Raw genomic sequence first — 19,484 nt, forward strand, 5'->3', positions numbered from 1 at the left:
TGGCAGAGTTGCCAGTAATACCTCTATCATACCCTCTGTACAAAGGTTAAAAAATTGAACAAGTAGATCTCGAGTTACAAATTAAATCACCAGCTTCCCTTTGGAATTTTTATATTCCTTTCAAATCATGTTAAGAAGACACCTTTCTGAACATAAATGTGAAGTTTCGTGCTCATTCGATGTATTGTTCACCTGATCTTAACCCTAAACGTTTTCTTATATTTAGGCCTATAACATCTACAACTTGCTGCTGGCTATACCTTGTTTAGGACTTTCAAAAGAAGTACCTGAATGTGCAACCATAACTGTTTCAAAATAGCCCGCGATAGTCATGCAGGTAACTCCGAGGTCAAGCATTGAATTGGTTTGAACAAAGATACTCATAATGTATTGAGTGCTACTTTGGTTTGAATGAGGAATACTACAGGAATACACATGAGCATGATGAGGATAATCTCTATTGTTGTGAATGAGTCAATGACCTTCAAAACTTAAGATTTTGTTTACATACACCTACTAATTGGTCATATTAAACCCAATAACATTGAAATTCTTGGTTGTGAAAAAAAGTTCACCTACTTAGTGCAATTTTGATTTTATGCCATATCGGCTATCTTGGATGATTTTGGCAAATGTCCTCTAAATGCATGATTTCAATGCCTTGGTTTGAAAAAATAAGTTATGCCAGTGACTAGTTAAGTGCCATTTCATAAGAAACCCCTTTGATACTTTCACAATATGCTTGTTTCATGTTTGCAAATATGTTAAAATAAAGAAATATATAAAGGTAAATATATGCTTATGCCAATTTTGCTCCCAACTGCTATTTTTGGACCTTGTCATTTTATTTCGTTCCAATGACCGGTCAGAATGGGAAACTTTGATAATTCATAATTCGAAAAGTTTTTGACCGATTTTGACCATTTAACCACCAAAATACTTCTGTTGATTAGTTCTACTCAGAAAACAATCTTTTGTAGCAATAGGGTTAACATGAAATTTTGATGGTTATCCCTATTCATAGTAATCTCAGGGACTGCCTTTTGAGGAGAGCGAGAGCAATCGCTCTCTGTTGCTCTCCTTAAATCTGATCTACAAGAGTGATTTTTAGCTCTCCTTTAATTGTTGACCATTCTTTCCTTGCATTCTATTGTAAATGTTGTAAACAGCTCTTCTTGTAGGCTCTGGAAGAGCTATTTAATGCTCTCTTGCGAATTCAAAAGACAGTCCCTGTAATCTATCAGATATTCTGGAAGACAACCTGCAGGTGGGTGGGCCACTTCTCAGATACAATATATGTGAGTGTTCTTTTGACAACACCCACCAGATGCATACATGTAGTCCAGAGGTTCAGTGATGCAGTTAATTCCAGTATCTGATAGCGGTGACTTCCCTGTGGTTTTTGCAGGCCCTCCTGGCAAATCCCTGGTCAGTTTGATATGATGGCAGCACTTGTCATTGTGGGGTTCCTGGAAAAACATCATCCTCTCCATCATCATCATCATCTGCATTGTCATATACACTGTCTGTTTCATCGTCCTCTGCACCGTCTCCATCATCTGCATTGCTATACTTGATGCTGTCTCCATCATCATCTGCATTGCCATGCTCTACATCTACCCTGTCTAGATCATTGTTCTCTGTACTCTCTCTATCATCATTGTTTGTAGACATAGTGCCATTATCATCCTCTGTGCAATCAATATCATCCTAGTCTATATCTGATTCTTCACTGCAATTTGATGACACTTCTAAGTTGATCTTGCTATCATCTCCATGTGATTCATCACTGTCATTTTCATCGTAAAAATGAGTCATTTCAGCTGATGAATGGCAGCGGTGCATTCGTAGTGGGAAAGAAACGTGTCTACCATATTTCCTCGAAATAAACGCCCCCGGGGGCGTTACATTTTCCAAACGGGGGGCATTTATTAGAAGTCATACTCAAGGGCACAGCACACAGGGGCTCAAATAAAACCTTCAACTTTCCGATTATGAGTTGGAGCCCATTCCGCTCGGCCACACCACTGATATTTGGCCCGTAACTAAGGAAAACAACATATTGGGGTGTATTTGGCCCTCAAGCATATATATTTTGAAATACATTTGACCACTTTGTGGCCCTTGCAGTTGAGAACCCATGGTATTAGACAAGTAGTTGCCTATGTATATGTGAGAAATATGAATCTGATAGACAGGGTTGGGGTCAGTTTTCATTTCATTCCGTCATGTAAGACACCATGCAACAGCATGGACAAGATCTGGAAAAGTAATCTACCAAGAGATCTAAAGATCAAGTTGTTTACCACCAGGGTTGTTTTACAATCAGGGTACATTTGGGCTGAGCACCATATTGTGCCCTGTTTCAAATATTAGATTAACTTATGATTAAAAGTTGCCATGCCTAATTATTGGCCCCTATTAGTTCCACCTACAGCCACAAAGAAACTGTTTGAAATGCTTAGCAAATGATGAAAATATACATTTCTGTATGATTTTGGGACAAAATAGCCATCTCATTTGAAATTTGTGAACTTTGCAAATAATATATCACTGCCAGCAATAACATAAAAACATATTTTGACAGTTCAGAAGTAATGTTTGAAACATGATTGTTCAAAATTGAGAACCACGTAAGATTGTGACTGTTTCATTAATTGTACCATTTCTTCAAATGTATGTTGAAAATTCCGTCAAAAAATGTGCTCTCCGAATACAAGCTCGTAATCCATAGTTAAAATTGACCCAAGACTAAAATTATATTTTCTTGAAAAACACTTATATATATCCTACAAACTCATAATAAACACTTAGTCCACTTACACTTAGTTTGCATGTATCACATGTTTGAAAGTTGGACGTCAGGTTTCCAAATCAAAATGTGTCCTCTCCGAAAAATTGGGTATACAGAAACATGTACATCAAAAACATGTTTCTGGCATAACTTGTAACTCTGGACACTTGACGCCTAAAACTTTTACAGATTTTCTATTTGACCCATCTACAACACAAAAACAAATAAATTGAGGAAAAACTAGACACTTCATTTTTCACCCCCAGTGAGACAATCTGTGTACCCTGATTGTAAAACAACCCACCACTGTAGAATCGGTACTAACATATATGGCACTGAAACATCGACAATAACAACCAAAATGAGAAAAGCTATGGATGGCTGCTATACCAGTCTCTTGCGGAAGGCACTAGATATCTCATGGCAAACTCACACCATCAACAAAGAGCTATATGGGAATCTGTTACCAATCTCTGAGAGGCTCAGGATTAGAAGGTTAAAGTTTGCAGGGCACTTTGCAAGAAGCGAAGAGGAAGCAGCTTCAAGTGTAATATGTGGCAGCCCAAACATGGAAAGCGAACAAGAGGTGCACCCAAGAAGGATTATATCAAGATGTTGGCAGATGATATAGGATTAACAGGCCCAGACATCAAGAATTGTATGCTTGACAGAGCAGTTTGGAGAGCCATTAAGGAGTCCGACTACAAGAATCAACATAAGCAAGCAAGTAAGCAAGCAAGACACCTTAGTAGTAATCTGACACTCATCATCATGTGGAAATCACAACCATACAATGATTTATACCGGCATCACACAACAGATTTCACACCTCTATATTGAAAAGGCAAAAATTATGTCTGTTTAGCTAGACCGGCCAGAGTATTATGTATTTAAGTAATCTACACGTAAATAGAGATAGATGTTTAATGATACCAACCAACCATTTCCAAATCCACTCACCGTTAGAATCAAAGTCCCACATTTCCAGACTCATTTGTACAAACATATACACCATAGCCGTGGACGAGCGGAACGCAACCCTGGTGTCCTGGCTGAGGGCGCCACACATAACTCTCTCCCCACGGGACCACAGCTCTGATACCTGTGCTCTGATGCCAGAAAACTCAACTGTCTTGCCAATGTAGACACAAGCACCAACCTGTAAGAGTGATAGATATATGTGACTGACTAGATGTTTCATTTCATGGTGCTATATCAATATTTCAAACTTGATAAGTTTCCAATATACATGAATTTTTTGCAGATTTTAATAGTACTTCTTACAATTTTTAGTGAATATTATTTCTAACAAGGCAGTTTTTGAACCACAAGTGTTGCCTGCTTCACAACTACCTTAAGGTTATACGAGGTATTAAACGATTTTCATGATCTGAATCAATATATTATTGAAAAATAACATTTAGTGTTTTGCAAAAGTTCATTCTACAAATCATATACTTTGAAAACCTGCTTAATTTATTGTTGTTAATGAGTTATGTATGTTTTACAAAAGTGTTGTTGTTTCAGCCCTCTTTACAACATAACTCAAGAACCACAGGACCTACAAAGGTATATCTGAGATATTTGAATTCTTCTACACGCTCGCTATGAATTGAGCAATGCAGTTTTTGCTAAAGCTCACTACCATTCACAAGATGCTGTGAACTACATTTTTTTGTTGCTGCTTCGACCAACAATACATTGTATTACCAGGTTATACACTGTTAGGATTCAATCCAACTACCAATTGATCTTGTACGCTGGTGTGTTGTGTGCTGTTTACCATGACTGCTCACATCCATAAGTACCAGACTTGAGTCCTGTTTATCACGGACAGTCTAAGTGGTGTAGCTCAGTGATTAGAGCATTCACCACACAAGCGAAAGGTTTGGGGTTCAAGTCCCCGCACAGGCAGGTATGTCTGGAGTTTTTTTCTCTGGTTTATCCGCCTATGCATGTTACATTGTATGTTTCCATTGTACGGTACCAGAACCAAATTTGGTTATTAATGAACTAATTATAACAACTAACTTATAAATGACAATTAATGTTAAATTTATATTGGTCAATACCAATACATACTAAGATTCATATGTTATCACAAAAAACAACAGACAATTAATTTAATTGATTTCATAAATAATAAGGACCACCAAGCATGGATGGTTGATCATAAGATTGAACTAAATTGTTTCTATTGCCCAATTTCATGGTCAATTGTGCTAGTGTGTGATGTGCGGTTCTTCTTTCCTCTGTATTTTGATACACGTATAAAAGAATAACACTTTACTGACAATCATTTATTTGATCTTGTGCGCTAATTTGTAATGTTTGAATGTTTCTATGTCCTAGTGTATGAGCCTCTTCCCTTGTTTGTACTTATGCAACCTACCATGTTCTGTTTGAGTCTCCACATATCACTCCTGCTGATGTATTGGTCCTTGAAGGCCAGTTCCACCAGGTCCAAGGCCACATCCTGCGATACCACTCTGGAGACATTGACATCTTTGTAGGCGCGTAACTGAAACTGATTAGCTATACTCTGATCTATGCTGATGATTTCTGTCAATTTGGAAAAAAGTATTGATAAAATTATTCTAGTTCAATCTCAATTTGTTACATATGCCTTAGTAGTAGTGGTACTAAGAATATTTTTACAGAGGGGGAAAATCTGGGGGAAGGGTGTAAATCAGACAATTTGATGACATTTTCAGTGATTCCCTTATTTGCAACAACCAGAGTGGAAAGCTCAAGTGGATGATTGTTGTTGATTTTGTTTGTTTGTTTGGTTGGGGTTTTTTTTTGGGGGGGGGGGTATTACCCTCCCACGGCACCATTTTGTGGGTGCAAAATATTATTCAGAAAACTGTATTCAAATAAGAGTCCTCCTTTAATTAGCATTCCCTGTGGACTTTTATAACTTGCATCTGCTCAAATATCCCCACATCAATAATTAAGTTGAATACTGAACACCGCTCAGGTTAGAATCTTGGGTAGATTTCAGACAGGCCTTGTTGAGCATTACAATGTATATGAATGGAATACATATGCATGTGTTATATATTCCATGCATTTAATTACATAATAATAGTGCAACATATGGTATGCCATCCCATGATATGAATTAGGGATTCAATCATCTTTCACCGTTGTTCATCACCGTTTAACAACGATGCGACAGCGTCGTCTGCGTGGTTTACCGCGAGGGCAGCTTTAGCTGCCCGGCGAAAGTAAACTACGCAGACGCGCGCCGACGCGAAGTTGTTAAACGGTGATGAACAACGGTGAAACATGATTGAATCCCTTTCAACAACGAAAAGAAGCTAAATATCGTATAATTCACGATTATTTTACGACTAGGAATGTCAGTTCATCATTGCCACTCAGCCTTACAAAAACTTCGATGATTTCTCTTTTGATATCAGCAATAAAACTACAGATAAAACGGCAATGTTTAGCCGCTACCTGAAAAATACTGAATTCAACTTGTAAGCTGGCATACGCACAAAGGTTCCAGGCATGACGAATTTTACGTGCACTTTCGCGTACGCAGCGTAATTTCATTTCGCGTTAGCGTTTCACGCTACAGCAACAGTGTGGGTTCATCACGGTTTAACAACGGTTGGCTCCTGTACAAAGGTATAGGAAGAGTTGTTGAATTGCTAATCATGTAATAATCATCATAGCATTATTGCCTAACGGACAGGGATGACTTAGTTGTACTTACCTCCAAAATACCCTTCACACCCTGTGTGGTAGGGTGGGGATACATTACGATTTAGGATTAAGATAAATTCTGCAAATACATGTATTTCAAATCTACTAAAACAGCTGAATTTAAATTTTTTTTTAAATAACACTACCTTTCTGCTGAAAATCCTCCTTGAAAGAGTTGACTTGCAACAAGAGACGGCTGTAGGTATTCAAATACAAATGTAATGAAATTTATTAATAACATAAATGCTATGCCATTGCAAAATATTACACACACACAAAAAAATCATTTTTAGATACAATCATTGCCATATTTGTTCATGTACATATACATAGACAATGAATATAGAAAATTGCACTCAAATATTGAGGCAAGTAAAGATGACAATCAAGAGGAAAGGTATGGATTTTATAAAGGAGATCCCAAAGCTTAATCGGGTGTGTCATTTCTACACTGATCTCCATGATCTTTCACAAGAGGGGGGTGGGATACCTAAAACTTTTGTTTTGGTATATGAAGAGCTTATTTCAAACCATGTTAAATCCACAAACCCATGTTGCTGATTTACCTGTGCGATATAGGTATTATAATTTCAGTTGGATGTACCATTATAAAGCAAACAGTGGATGGATGCACAGTAACAATACTGTGTGAGGCCTTTGATTCCCAAATGAGAACAATAGTCTGCATATTGTTAACCAGCATTGTTATGGTAAATAATGGCTTGTTGATGGTACAACTCATTGTTGCTAATGTCAACTTGTCAAAGTATAAATTATGATTGTAAATGAGAAACTTGTGGTTGTGGACTTAACACGGTTTGGAAATAAGCTCTTCATATTTTCGGTTTTTACTCAACAACCAATGATTTTGGTTTCTGCGACTCATTTCCTATAAGATCATTGTATTAAATACTATGAAGAACACTGTAATTTTTCAGTTTAATAGCTAAAACTGGACAAATAGGTCTCCTACTAATATTTTGTGTGCAGTTTAATTTACACACGGACACAAACACCTACCTGCTGTCTTCTTCATCAGGATGGTAGATCTCAAGAATATCACCAATTTTCACATCAGGAAACTCTTTAGGATTTATGGCAAGATCATCCTCTGTACAGCACACAAATAAGGCCACATAAAATTAAAAATTAGTTTTGTGTCCTCACCTTTTGGAAAACAACAGTGAGGAGGAGAGAGCCTCAGGGAGGTGTGAGTTTTTGTTGTTGCTAAATTGACCGCAGTTTTCATGTAAAACTGATATTGCAAACCGTTTTCAGCATCGGTGAGGAAAACAATTTGCAACAACTTTTGCGAAAATTGGAGCAACTTTAATTTTTGACCCCTATGCAAATTAAAAATTGACCCTTGACCTGTTGCAGCGCATAACTTCTGAACCAAAGGTTGTATTGAGAAAAAACTTACATATTTGTGATCCTTGGGCTAGACGAATAACTTGATATACCGTACTTTGAAGTGATATGATATTTGAACACTTTCAATTTTTGATCCTTGTATAACCCTATGGGGTCATTTTGGGGTAATTTATTTCAAAATGCTCAAGGGTGCCAGAGTGGCACCTGCCACTGCCAGATTCTGAATTGGTATGTCTCAGAGATATAAAACGCAATAAAAACATAGTGTGGATGCTACTTATAGGTTTTTGGCTTAGGTACCAGACTATGTATGCTTGTGCAGACCTTTTTTCCAAGGGCAAGGGGGGAAGCAATTTTGTAAAAAGTGGACTTTCTTCCCAAAATTTGAACCTTTTTTTGTAATTCTAAAAGACAGCATCTCGAAGCTGTAATATGTGGCTTGGAAGTGCCGCAGTGCCCGCCATAATGTTATTATTGTCTATCGCGATAAATTTTCATTATCGCGATCACGATAGTAGTTTGACAGGCCATACTATTTTGATGGTAAAAATGTGTCTTCAAAAATACGAAATCCGCCACAGCTATGAGGCTTTTCAACTTGATATCAATCACTGCCAACACGTTTTTGGCGAAATTTGACATAAAAGTAAGTCAAATAAAAGCACATTTAACAATAGTTTCATGATTTTTTGAATCATAAATTTGGTCAAATAAAATGTTTTTAAGCATCCCTCATTATCGATTATTGCGACAAATGTTGCTGGCGATATACTAAGCCAGGGATTTTCGGGCGGGCTCGCGGATACCCGCCCGAGATTACATTACCCAGGCAGGAAATACCCTGCCGGGTGCCCGAAATCGTCGACTGCAAATGCATACATGTACGCTATGTATGCAAATGCATACATAGCGTACATGTATTTACAGCGTTGGACGCACTTGTCTCTGATTGGCTGCTGAATGAACTGTGAGCCGTACGCGTTGTAAGCTCCAAATTTGCAACATAACGGTAGTCACGCTCGTCAAAGGTTTACAGCAAATTTTATAGGGAAAAGATCGCCGAAGTTTCGACACAAACATGGAATGCAAAACACAAACAGTCATGACAAACATGCAAGCCAATTTAATTAGGAAACAATCTAATCTTACCACTAAATCCTTTCTGGTGAACCCACAGCTTAAAACTCTTCATGATGCTTTAGAAGAACAAATAGTTGTTCCCTAAATGCATTAAATTCTGATAAATTCTACATTTCGAAGCATAATCGTGCATACAATTTACCAATCTGCTTCATGCATCCTCCCACATCCAGGGCGCTGACATGTTTTTTTTTCCTGAACATGGTGTTCCTATACTCAAAATCATATTTCCCTAAAATTGACTAAAAATTCCAATTTTTTACAACAATCGATCAATTTCATCACGTATTTTCTTTTTACAACGTTTCTAAGTATGCAAATACGTCAAATTTAATTATTAAAATCATGTTAATTGCAGCAAATACGGTCAATTCAATAAAGTATTTAGGTAAAAGTTTCTCGCATAAGCAACACCCTGTTTACCTTTGACCTTTTGTTGACAATTTGACAAGAAATCAGCTGTGCAGAAATCAGCTGTTCTCAAGATTGCAAATTGCTGCCCTGGTAAATTAAGTACTTCCTTTTTAAATTGTAGTGAAGTGTTCCAGCCAATGAGTAAAGGTAACTGTTTACTTGTTTATTCAGTGTTTGATATAAATTACTACTAAGGATAGGGTTGTGGTGAAAGTTTTTGCAAAATTCTGAATTCTGAAATAAACAAGAAGTTTGAAGAAGTTGACAAGATTGTTCAATTGCAAAAAGTACTCTGACAACTTTACCTCAACCATCGAGCTAGTACTAATATTATAGAAGGAGAATCCACAAAAAATCCTAATCCACTCAAGAGGAGAGGGATAAGCCGATTTACGCTATTCAACACAAGTCATCACTTAAGTTGAATGGATTTAGTGCAATTCCCTGTGCAATCACTCAAACACGACCTTGATGTTTATTAGTCCGAATAATCAGACCCAGAACAAAATATTAATTACTGACATGATCGTGGTACTGGGTCTGAACTGTTTCCATATGAAATCTTGATGGCAAATTGGACAATAGAAGCACATGGTTCTACGTGACAGCTTTTTAATCCCTATTCAGGTTACGTGAATCACGCTATTGTGGACCATCCTTCTGATACTTGAGTGTTTGGACAAGCGGAGCGGTTTTTTTGTCTACCTCTCTGTTTGTAAACAAACCAGGAGGTCGAAATCGTCCTCCTCGCCGAATACGAAAGTCAGCGTAATAGTACGGCACTAGATGTTTATCATAATATATAGATATGAATTAGGGGTTCAGGGTTCATTCATATATTTTCATGACTAAACGGTTGTTTATGCCCGAGGGACCAAATAGAAATAGAGTCGCAATAGATTATATAATGCTTTGTTCGTTTGATGCCGATTAGAAGTTGCGACAGGCTATTCATAAAAAGTGGTACCATTGTTTTGAACAAAGGGGTTCCGCCATTAAATTGGTCACTGATCCGGCATCATATTAACGCTCTATACAACAGGTGAGTATCAATAAGTGACCACAATACAGTCATGTGTAAGGGCAGTCATGTGTAAAGTGGTACATTGTTCCCACGTATATCCCAAATGTGTGTTTGTGTGGGTCTGAAGTCTATAGGAGGCTTTAGCTGTCGATGCAATCATATCTTTACCACCCACCTGACTTTAGGCGCTTCATTTAAATAAATTGAATGCTCTTGCTGATCGATTACACATTAGAATGTATGAAGGCTGCCATTTCCACATATAGATATTACACTATAATGGTACCGTAATCGCTATGTACATGTGTAAGTCTACATAAGTACCGGTATATAGGCCTATAAAGGTTGTTTTTAAGAAATTGTAAGTCTACATAAGTATATAGGCCTATAAAGGTTGTTTTTAAGAAATTTCCATTTAATTTTATTTTAAGAAGGAGATTGGTATAGAAATAGTGGTGTACCCAAAGAGGGGAGGGGGTTGGGCTGGGAAGGGGCAGATTCACCCCTGTGAGAAGTCTTGGGAGGGGGGAGGGAGGAAGAGGGGAGGAGGGGATATGGAGAATGAGTGAGGGCTGGAGGAAGGGAGAAATGAAAAGATATAATAAAGACAAGTAGATAAATAGAAATATAAGGAAAATGATGGGAATGAGAGAGGGAGGGTGAGAGGGGACAAGTAGAGCGAGGGAGTGATAAAGTGTAGGCCTAGGAAAGAATAAGTACAGAGAAGGGAAAAGAAAGGAATGATGAATACATTTAATAATAATTATTACAGGGGTGGAATTTCGTAAAGTGCCACAGGAGTCCAAGTGGATTCTCGCAAGAGAGTTTTATGAGAGTCCATGGATTCCCGTAAATCGATTCTCGTTGAACCATCTTGCGGGAGTCCAACAGGTATTATTATATGTAGGCTTATGTAAAATGCATTCAAACAAACAAACTAACAAATAAACTAACAAAGTTAAGTTTTTAATATATGTGTCATCATACTCTCACTTCCATATGTCATTGCATCTTTGGCGACTTTTCCTTTATATTTTGCAGGCTTTGAGTTTTAAGGCGTGTTGAACTTAAACGTAAGTTCGCTGATCCGATCCACATGGACTCTCGCAATAGGATTTTACGAGAGTCTCTGCGAGAGTCGACTCTCAGACTCCCACGAAATTCCACCCCTGTTATTAGGCCTATATAATAACTAAACACATAACAGCACTGGGCAGCCATTCGATGATGTCAATGCCTTTATTCATTACGTAATTAAAACGCCCAGTCAGATGTATTTCACACCTGCCAAACACAAGTCACCCAATTTGAAAACTGGACGTTGAATGTACACTCTCATGAATATTGATTGGCAACATTTTCCAATATGTCAGCACTCTAATTGGAAACAATAGAACAATAGACCCCGCAGAGCGTTGCGAGGGACTCATGCTTGCAGCCTTTGGTGGCGATCTGACAGGTTGCGCATGCGCGGAGATTCGAGTACTGTGACACATGCATGCAAATGTTTTCTTCTTTTCTTTCAAGGCTCAGTGCAAGATGTCATCATCGTCAGTAGATTATATTCCCAAAGATCAGTGGGGTCTGGACCCAGTACATCGTGCCTATGCCAAACTGTACATTGCTGATATACTACAGATGCAACCATATCCTGGAGGAGAAGGTACAAACATTTCCAGATTAAAGGGAAAAAACTTCTAAATTTTTATGGAAATTCTATTTGTCCATCAAGTTTTAAGGTACAAAATTTCCAAAGTGGTTATCTTTTTATGTAATTTTAATTTTAATATTATTGTTTTGTGTTTATTATTTTATGTTTTATTCATTCATGCACCTAACCATCTAATTAATTAATCAATCAATCAATCAATCAATCAATCAATCAATCAATCAATCATTCATTCATTTATTCATTTCGTTCTTTTGGTTTGCTTTTTATAGATTCATTCATTCATGTCATTAATTCAGCTGCATTCATTCAATTTCATTTAGTTGTTTGTTCCTTCATTCATGTTCATTCGTTCGTTCATTCATTCATCAGTTGTTCATTCACACATTCATTCATTTATCAGTCATTCATTCATTCATTTGTTCATTCATACGTTCGTTCATTCATTTGTTTATAAAATTCATTCATCCTTTTATCATTTTAATATCATTTTCTAAAAATAATGAAATTTAAAATTAAATCTTTTCATACCTTTTGTGAACTTGACATCTAGATGCAGCCTATGCATACAGGAACCATCCTATTTATAGAGTGGACATATTGGGCAGAGTTGTGAGGGTCGATGAGAGAGCAACATTCTTCCAGTATGGGGGTAAGTTGAGAGTACCTTAAACTTCTGAACTTGATCGATGTTAACATATTCTTGGTTAAATTTGCAACGACTTTTGGGATATATACCTACAGTGAGTCTACTCTGAAGTACAAAGTACCGACGCGGACGCACACATTGTGCCGACTTTGAAGGCACGCATACCTCAACAGAGATGCAGCACTGCGCACTGGTTCGCGCTGAATACACGAGCATTGTCACTTTGTACTTCAGAGTGGACAAACTGTAAAAGACAAAGTCTGGCCAAAGTGCTTCAAACCAGTGGCGTAGCCAGGACTCACTTTGGGTTATTCCTTCATGTAATTTTACACGAAATTAGGGTTAGGGTTAGGGTTAAGATTAGGGTTAGTTTAGGGTTAGTTTAGGGTTAGGATTAGGGTTAGGATTAGGGTTATGATTATGATTAGGCTTAGGGTTAGGGTTAGGATTAGGGTTAGAGTTAGGATTAGCTTACACGAAATAATTACATGAAGGATCGACCGGACTTTGGCAAAGCAACTTTCAAGGGGGAGAAAATATGACCAAAAAAAAGGATAAAAACTCATAATTATCAGGATGGTCAGCATCCCAGTGAGGGGGGAGGGGTTATACTTCTCATAGAGGGCAGCTGCCCCCCTCTCTTCCCCTGGCTATGCCACTGCTTCACCCAGAGTGGTTTTCTTTGTCTTTTTGTTGTCATTAGTGGATGATGGAACTGGTGTAATTAACTGCTCCTGCTGGAAACCCAAAATCACAGAAGATGAGGATTCCATCCATGCAAGCAAGCAAGCAAGTGGTGAGTAGTATAAATTGATACTCCCTCTCTCCCTCCATCCCTCCCTCCCTCCTTCTTCCCTCCTTCCTCCCCTCCCTCCATGTCTCTCCCTCCCCCTCCCTCCCTCCCCAGTCCTCCCTCCCGCTCACCTTTCCTCCCTCCCCTCCCTCCCACCTTTCCTCCCTCCCCTAAATACAATACAACACCCTCCCTCCCCCTCCTTTCCTCCCTCCCTTCCTCAAACAATGCACTAACTTGGTCACAACATATCAGGAAGCACATGATTTTAAGTTTTTTAACCCTAACCCGCCTGAATACTACAAAATACTGCTTGATATATGCGCTGTTCGTGCATGCATCCCACGTGGTGTGATGGCGCAATCGCCCTAAGTGATATATAGGCACGGTTTCGCTGGCCAGTGAAGCCCAAGACCTGTGGCAAAGTGTCACCGACGAGTGCTTAGCATGCGAGGGTCTCGGGTTGAATCCACCCAGAGCAAACAACTTCTTTCCTTCTTTTCTCTCTTTATTCTTTCCTTCTTTCCCTTCCGTCGCCGAAAAAGCCCTTAGGGGTTAGGGTTAGAGTTACCATTATCGAAACTCAGTATAGGCTTCCTTAACCCTAACCTGCCTGAATACTACAAAATACTACTTGATATATGCGCTGTTGGTGCATGCATCCCACGTGGTGTGATGGCGCTTAATCGCCCTAAGTGATATATAGGCCGCACGGTTTAGCTGGCCAGCGAAGCCCAAGACCCGTGGCAAAGTGTCGCCGACCGAGTGCTTGGCATGCGAGGGGTCTCGGGTTGAATCCCACCCAGAGCAAACAACTTCTTTCCTTCTTTTCTCTCTTTATTCTTTCCTTCTTTCCCTTCCCGTGGCGAAAAGCCCTTAGGGGTTAGGGTTAGGATGATGGAACTGGTGTAATTAACTGCTGCTGGAAACCCAAAATCACTGAAGATGAGGATTCCATGCAAGCAAGTGGTGACTAGTATAATTTGTTACTCCTCCTCCTCCCTCCCTCCTCCCTCCCTCCCTAAATGTCTCTCCTCCCCATCCCTCCCTCCCCATCCCTCCTCCTCCCTCCCTCCTTCCCTCCCTCCCTCCCTAAATGTCTCTCCCTCCCATACCTCCCTCCCCATCCCTCCCTCTCACCTTTCCTCCTCCCCTCCCTCCCACCATTCCTCCCTCCCTCCCTCAAACAATACAACACCCTCCCTCCCCCTCCTTTCCTCCCTCCCTCAAACAATACACTAACTTGGTCACAACATATCAGGAAGCACATGATTTTAAGTTACTTACAACAATATTTTCATTAATACAAGAAAAACATACATACCAAAATTTAACTCTCAATCTTTAATTTTACTGCTTTTAAGTGTTTTTTAAATGTCTTTACTGATATGCGTTTTTCTAACAAATTCCACTGATTTAAACCTGCAGGTGTTTAAACAATTTTTAAGAGTTGAAAGTATTATGGCAAGTACACTATGAGTATTCTGGAGATATTCTATTCGAGATGTGATGACATGAGAACATATAAAATTATATTATCTACAAAAGTAACTCATGTTGAAGGAATCTTGCTGTGTAAGTTTGATTTGGCCCTCCAGCATTGCTTCAAGCAGCAGTCTAATTAATCTATTCCAACTTCTTGCTGACAAATTAGATATAATTCTCTCAATAGAGTATTCCATCTATTCTGATCATTATATAAGGTTTTTGAACATCAAGTTGATTGAAATTCAATTTTGTAATTAAGCTGTTTTTGTTTAATATGATCTAAATGCCTGCATCAAATATGTCAATTATGGTTAGTTTACATGTACCCCCTAGAGCAATTGAGATAATTTTGAAACATGTAATTAAATTAACGCAATTAAATAATAAGTAGCAAATTAATGCCTGGAAAGAGCACAATAGGATTCAGGATGATATTTTATTACTCTCCTGGGAGCAATTGTTGGAATTTATTTGATGCTTTTATTCTTAATTATACCACATAGCGAAGATGAGTACATAATAAACAAGATAAACAATATTTCACTTTCTTCTATTTTCTATGTTTAGGCATAGTCCCAAAATGAGGTCTCTTTATATATTTTTTTATTCTCTGAATGCTTTGATGTAACACATTCCAATTTATTTCAATATAATTTTGCAGATTATTAAAAGACAAGCACATATTTTACAGTAGCACTGCACTGCATATTTGATATGTATTAGTTTTGTTTACCGGGGCAAAACTTACATATTACAGACTTTGCACAAGTGTATGCAATTTTATGTTGTACATAAACTAAATTATTTCTCTTGAAATTTACTTAGATACTTGTTTATTTGAAATAGTGGTTGTGAGAGATAGGAAACATATTTGTGTCTAAATCAGAATAAAAGGATTATATGCAAAGACAAAAAAAAAGAATACAAAGAATACATTAAAATGGAAGGTTCTACTATTCTCAAATAACACAAACACACAAAACCTTCATTTCATTCGACTGCGGAGCAGGCAACTACAAAGTTTATCCAAGCCATAGGGGGAGGGGTGCACCTTTGTTTCAGATGGACATTTTATTGTGAAAGGACCTATATATGTCATTGCACAAGTAATACAATACAAAAATTTCACATAGCCTCCGAATGAAAAGTATTAATTATTTTTGTATTCACTCAAAAAGCATTTTGTGAGAATTTTACATCCAAACTATTAAGTGCTATTCAATTTTTATGGGCCTTTTTATTTTACATGTAAAGTCTATGGGGGTGATGATTATGGACAGCAATATTGAAAAACCCTCATTTTGGGCCATTTTAGTCACTAAAATTACCATAAAAAGAATAGCAATTAGTTTGGATGTAAAATTCACACACAATGCTACCTTAGTGAGTACAAACATAATGAAATACATTTCATTCGGGGGCTATAGCAAAAAAAAATGTCCTATACCTTAATGGTTATGGAACAAAGGTGGGTGGGGAACATGTTTGTTTGTTGGTTTGTTTTATTTCTTCTTTAACCTAGGACACTCAATCAGTTGAAAACACAATTAATCATCTGTTCTTCCTTGAGGCCCAGTGAGTTCCCCTAAAATTTGGGAAATGGCACCTAATTGTATATAATTACGTAAATATTTGTTGGTATCCCCCAACAGCATCTAAGTCTGATAGCCTTTTGCCATGTAATGGAACAACATATCGAAGCTCCTCCGATCCACTGGCATACTCAGGATGTATCTGAGGAAATGAAGCTGCGACTGCCTTACTACATGTAGGTTGATGAGAGGCTGGGTGTCAGTCATAGCATAGCTACAATCAACAAAATTAATGTTGGCACACTCTGGCATATTAAATGTAAATCACCACCCCTCTCCCCAGTTCAATGTTGATGAAAGCTTTTTTCCCATTTCGGCTCTCCAGTCTCCCCAACATTATAAGGGGGGATGGGGGAGGGAAGGGTAAAGGAGAAGGTTTGTATACTTCTCACCAAACAGATGCTAATTTCGTTGAACTATCAGAGCAGCAATGAAGTGTTTGTTTTTCTCTCATAACTCAACAACAGAATCTCGTATGAACTTCATATTGCACATGATGTGGGAGTAGACCATATGCTTCAGAATGATTATAAAATGGTAAAAATAAATAAATTGGTTTATTTATGAAGTGGTCACCGAAAAGATCCCCTATGCTATAATTACGCCAAGGTGTGCCAACTATTAATTTTGTTGATTGTAGATCCGGCTGGCCGTAGCTCACACAGTCGATGGCATCAACATGCATAAAGGAAGATTGTCAACATTTGGGACTGACAAACCAAATTTTGTTGATGACCTGTTGGGGGTGGGGGGGCAAGGGACTCCCTCCTCTGAGGCAGAAATATAGGTCAAAAGCATCTGGTATCTGAATCTGATCACAGATTTTTTACTTCTCATGGAATTATTGGGGGGGGAGGGTAAAAGGGTATTTGAACCCCTCCTAAAATTATAGGGGCTTCTGAGGCCCCCTCCAGTTCGTAAGCCTAATTGCATAATGCTGTAGCATGATAAAGCTTTACCATTTAATTTCTTAATTAAAAGGACAGGGAGAGAGAATCATGGTGGTCAATTTAACAGTCACTATCGTTAAGATTGTAACATATATTGCACCAACATTATCCCAAAGAAAGTAAAACAGATTTTGGAGCCTTCAGTTGGTCTTCTAACAAAATTGGGAAAAAAATTGGGATCTTGTTGGCGCATCACGTTATTGTGGCTTAGATCTTTGATGAAAAGCACCCTTGTACTACTTTAATATCTCAATGCACCATTGAGATCCCATGAAAATCAACAAGTCCACATGATGAAAGATCACCAAGCCCTGAAACAAATGCACATATAAAATTGTCAGGATCTTCTTGGCACACAGAGATAAATGGCATAGGCCTTTATAGTTTTAAACTTGAAAGCGTCTATCTAATGGCACAGGCCTTTTGAGTTCTTCTTTAAGACACCGCCAGAATAGGTATTGTCCGTGTCCATCTGCAGGCCATCTAAGGCACTCAACTCTGCAAAATAATTGTCTTAGCAGCAGAGTTAATCTCCTTTCAGGAAGGTCTTCCAGAAGTATAAAGATCAGGACATTAGGATTCTCTTCTAGAACCCTGCGATGTGCCATGTTTAGTTCAAAGTGACACCAATTGTCGTTAACAAAATGAGGCGAGAGGATTGCAATAACTTTGCGACTTCTTTGTATGTGAAGTGACAATTCATTGAAGATGAGTCTGCCTGCACGAATGTCTCTGGTCTTAAGACAAAGCCTGAATGGTTCTTCACCTTCCTCAATGTTGACTAGAAGTTCACCATCTACCCAGTCTTCATCTTGTCCATGGTATATTACATAAGCATCATATCGGGGTACACCATCCTCATCTTCATCATCACCAAGAACATCATCATCATTATTGATAAGGTAGTTTTGATATGGTCTTCTGTTGAACAGTATGAAGCGTATGTATTGAATGTGCCACCGATACCGTACCACTATCATTGTTGTAATGACTACAACAATTAAACATGCTAAACCTATGGAAATGTACATCCACAATTTTGGTTTGCAGTCTAGGTCGATCTCTGTCACACTTAATCCGTATTTTGAGTCTGGCAAATGGCAAATATAGTTATAGTCATCAGTACTGGGATATTCAATATGACCATCAATAAGACTAACAACTTGATCAGTTAGTAACCACTTCTTCAATGCCATAACACTGCAATCACATAATAGTGGATTATTTTGAAGCTCTAATGTTTTAAGTTCTGGATGGGTTGATTGAGATAGAAATGACTCTGGTACAACTGTAATTTTGTTTCCACTCAAAAGTAATGTGTGCATATGATTCAGATTCTGTAGATTACTAAGTGATACAAGTTGATTATTACTTAAATCTAGCCATGTCAAGTTGCCCAATAACATAGCGTCTTCTTTGCCAATAGCAGATATTACATTTGAATGTAAGTCAAGAAATTGCAGCTTGTGTGATTTGAATGTATTCAGGACTGTTTTTATCATGTTTTGAGTATACTGTGAGCCTGTGTTAACATTAGCTGCATGAAGACTTTGTAAATTAGGTACAATTACTTCATCATCTTCCATATCATTGAAAAGCATAATATCATTGAGATAAAGAGTCGTAAGTTTTGGACATGAACATTTACCAAGATGAATGATCCAAGATGAGACATCTAAAATTTCCAGATTAGGTGCATTGTGACAAATATCTACTAGATCTATGCTATCGCTAAATGAAGGCCGTCTTGATGGTGCCTTATTAACCTTTAATGTTTTACAAAAATTGGTTACATGGAAAGCTATATGGAAAAGAATGAATGTTATTGTATTTTAAATCCAAAATCTCAAGTGATGTGATCACACAAAGCTGATCATATG

General features: G+C 38.0%; 2 protein-coding genes across 2 annotated transcripts in view; one reads left to right on the top strand and one right to left on the bottom strand.

Annotated features, from left to right (window-relative positions):
* The window catches only part of LOC140163766 (GATOR1 complex protein DEPDC5-like), an 82,615-nt gene extending 73,408 nt beyond the window's left edge, over nucleotides 1–9,207 (bottom strand). The window contains 5 exon segments of the mRNA XM_072187081.1: nucleotides 3,755–3,953; nucleotides 5,187–5,356; nucleotides 6,658–6,707; nucleotides 7,532–7,622; nucleotides 9,035–9,207. Of these exon segments, the coding sequence (XP_072043182.1) occupies nucleotides 3,755–3,953; nucleotides 5,187–5,356; nucleotides 6,658–6,707; nucleotides 7,532–7,622; nucleotides 9,035–9,077 (553 nt within the window). The 5' untranslated portion in view covers nucleotides 9,078–9,207.
* A 2,787-nt stretch (nucleotides 9,208–11,994) lies between these two features.
* Nucleotides 11,995–19,484, top strand: part of LOC140163767 (CST complex subunit STN1-like) — a 40,710-nt gene continuing 33,220 nt past the window's right edge. The window contains exons 1-3 of the mRNA XM_072187082.1: nucleotides 11,995–12,126; nucleotides 12,686–12,784; nucleotides 13,485–13,577. Coding sequence (XP_072043183.1) covers nucleotides 12,003–12,126; nucleotides 12,686–12,784; nucleotides 13,485–13,577 — 316 coding nt within the window. The 5' untranslated portion in view covers nucleotides 11,995–12,002. The remainder of the gene's footprint in view (nucleotides 12,127–12,685; nucleotides 12,785–13,484; nucleotides 13,578–19,484) is intronic.

This window comes from Amphiura filiformis, chromosome 11 (assembly GCF_039555335.1).
Source record: "Amphiura filiformis chromosome 11, Afil_fr2py, whole genome shotgun sequence".
Taxonomy (NCBI): Eukaryota; Metazoa; Echinodermata; class Ophiuroidea; order Amphilepidida; family Amphiuridae; genus Amphiura; species Amphiura filiformis.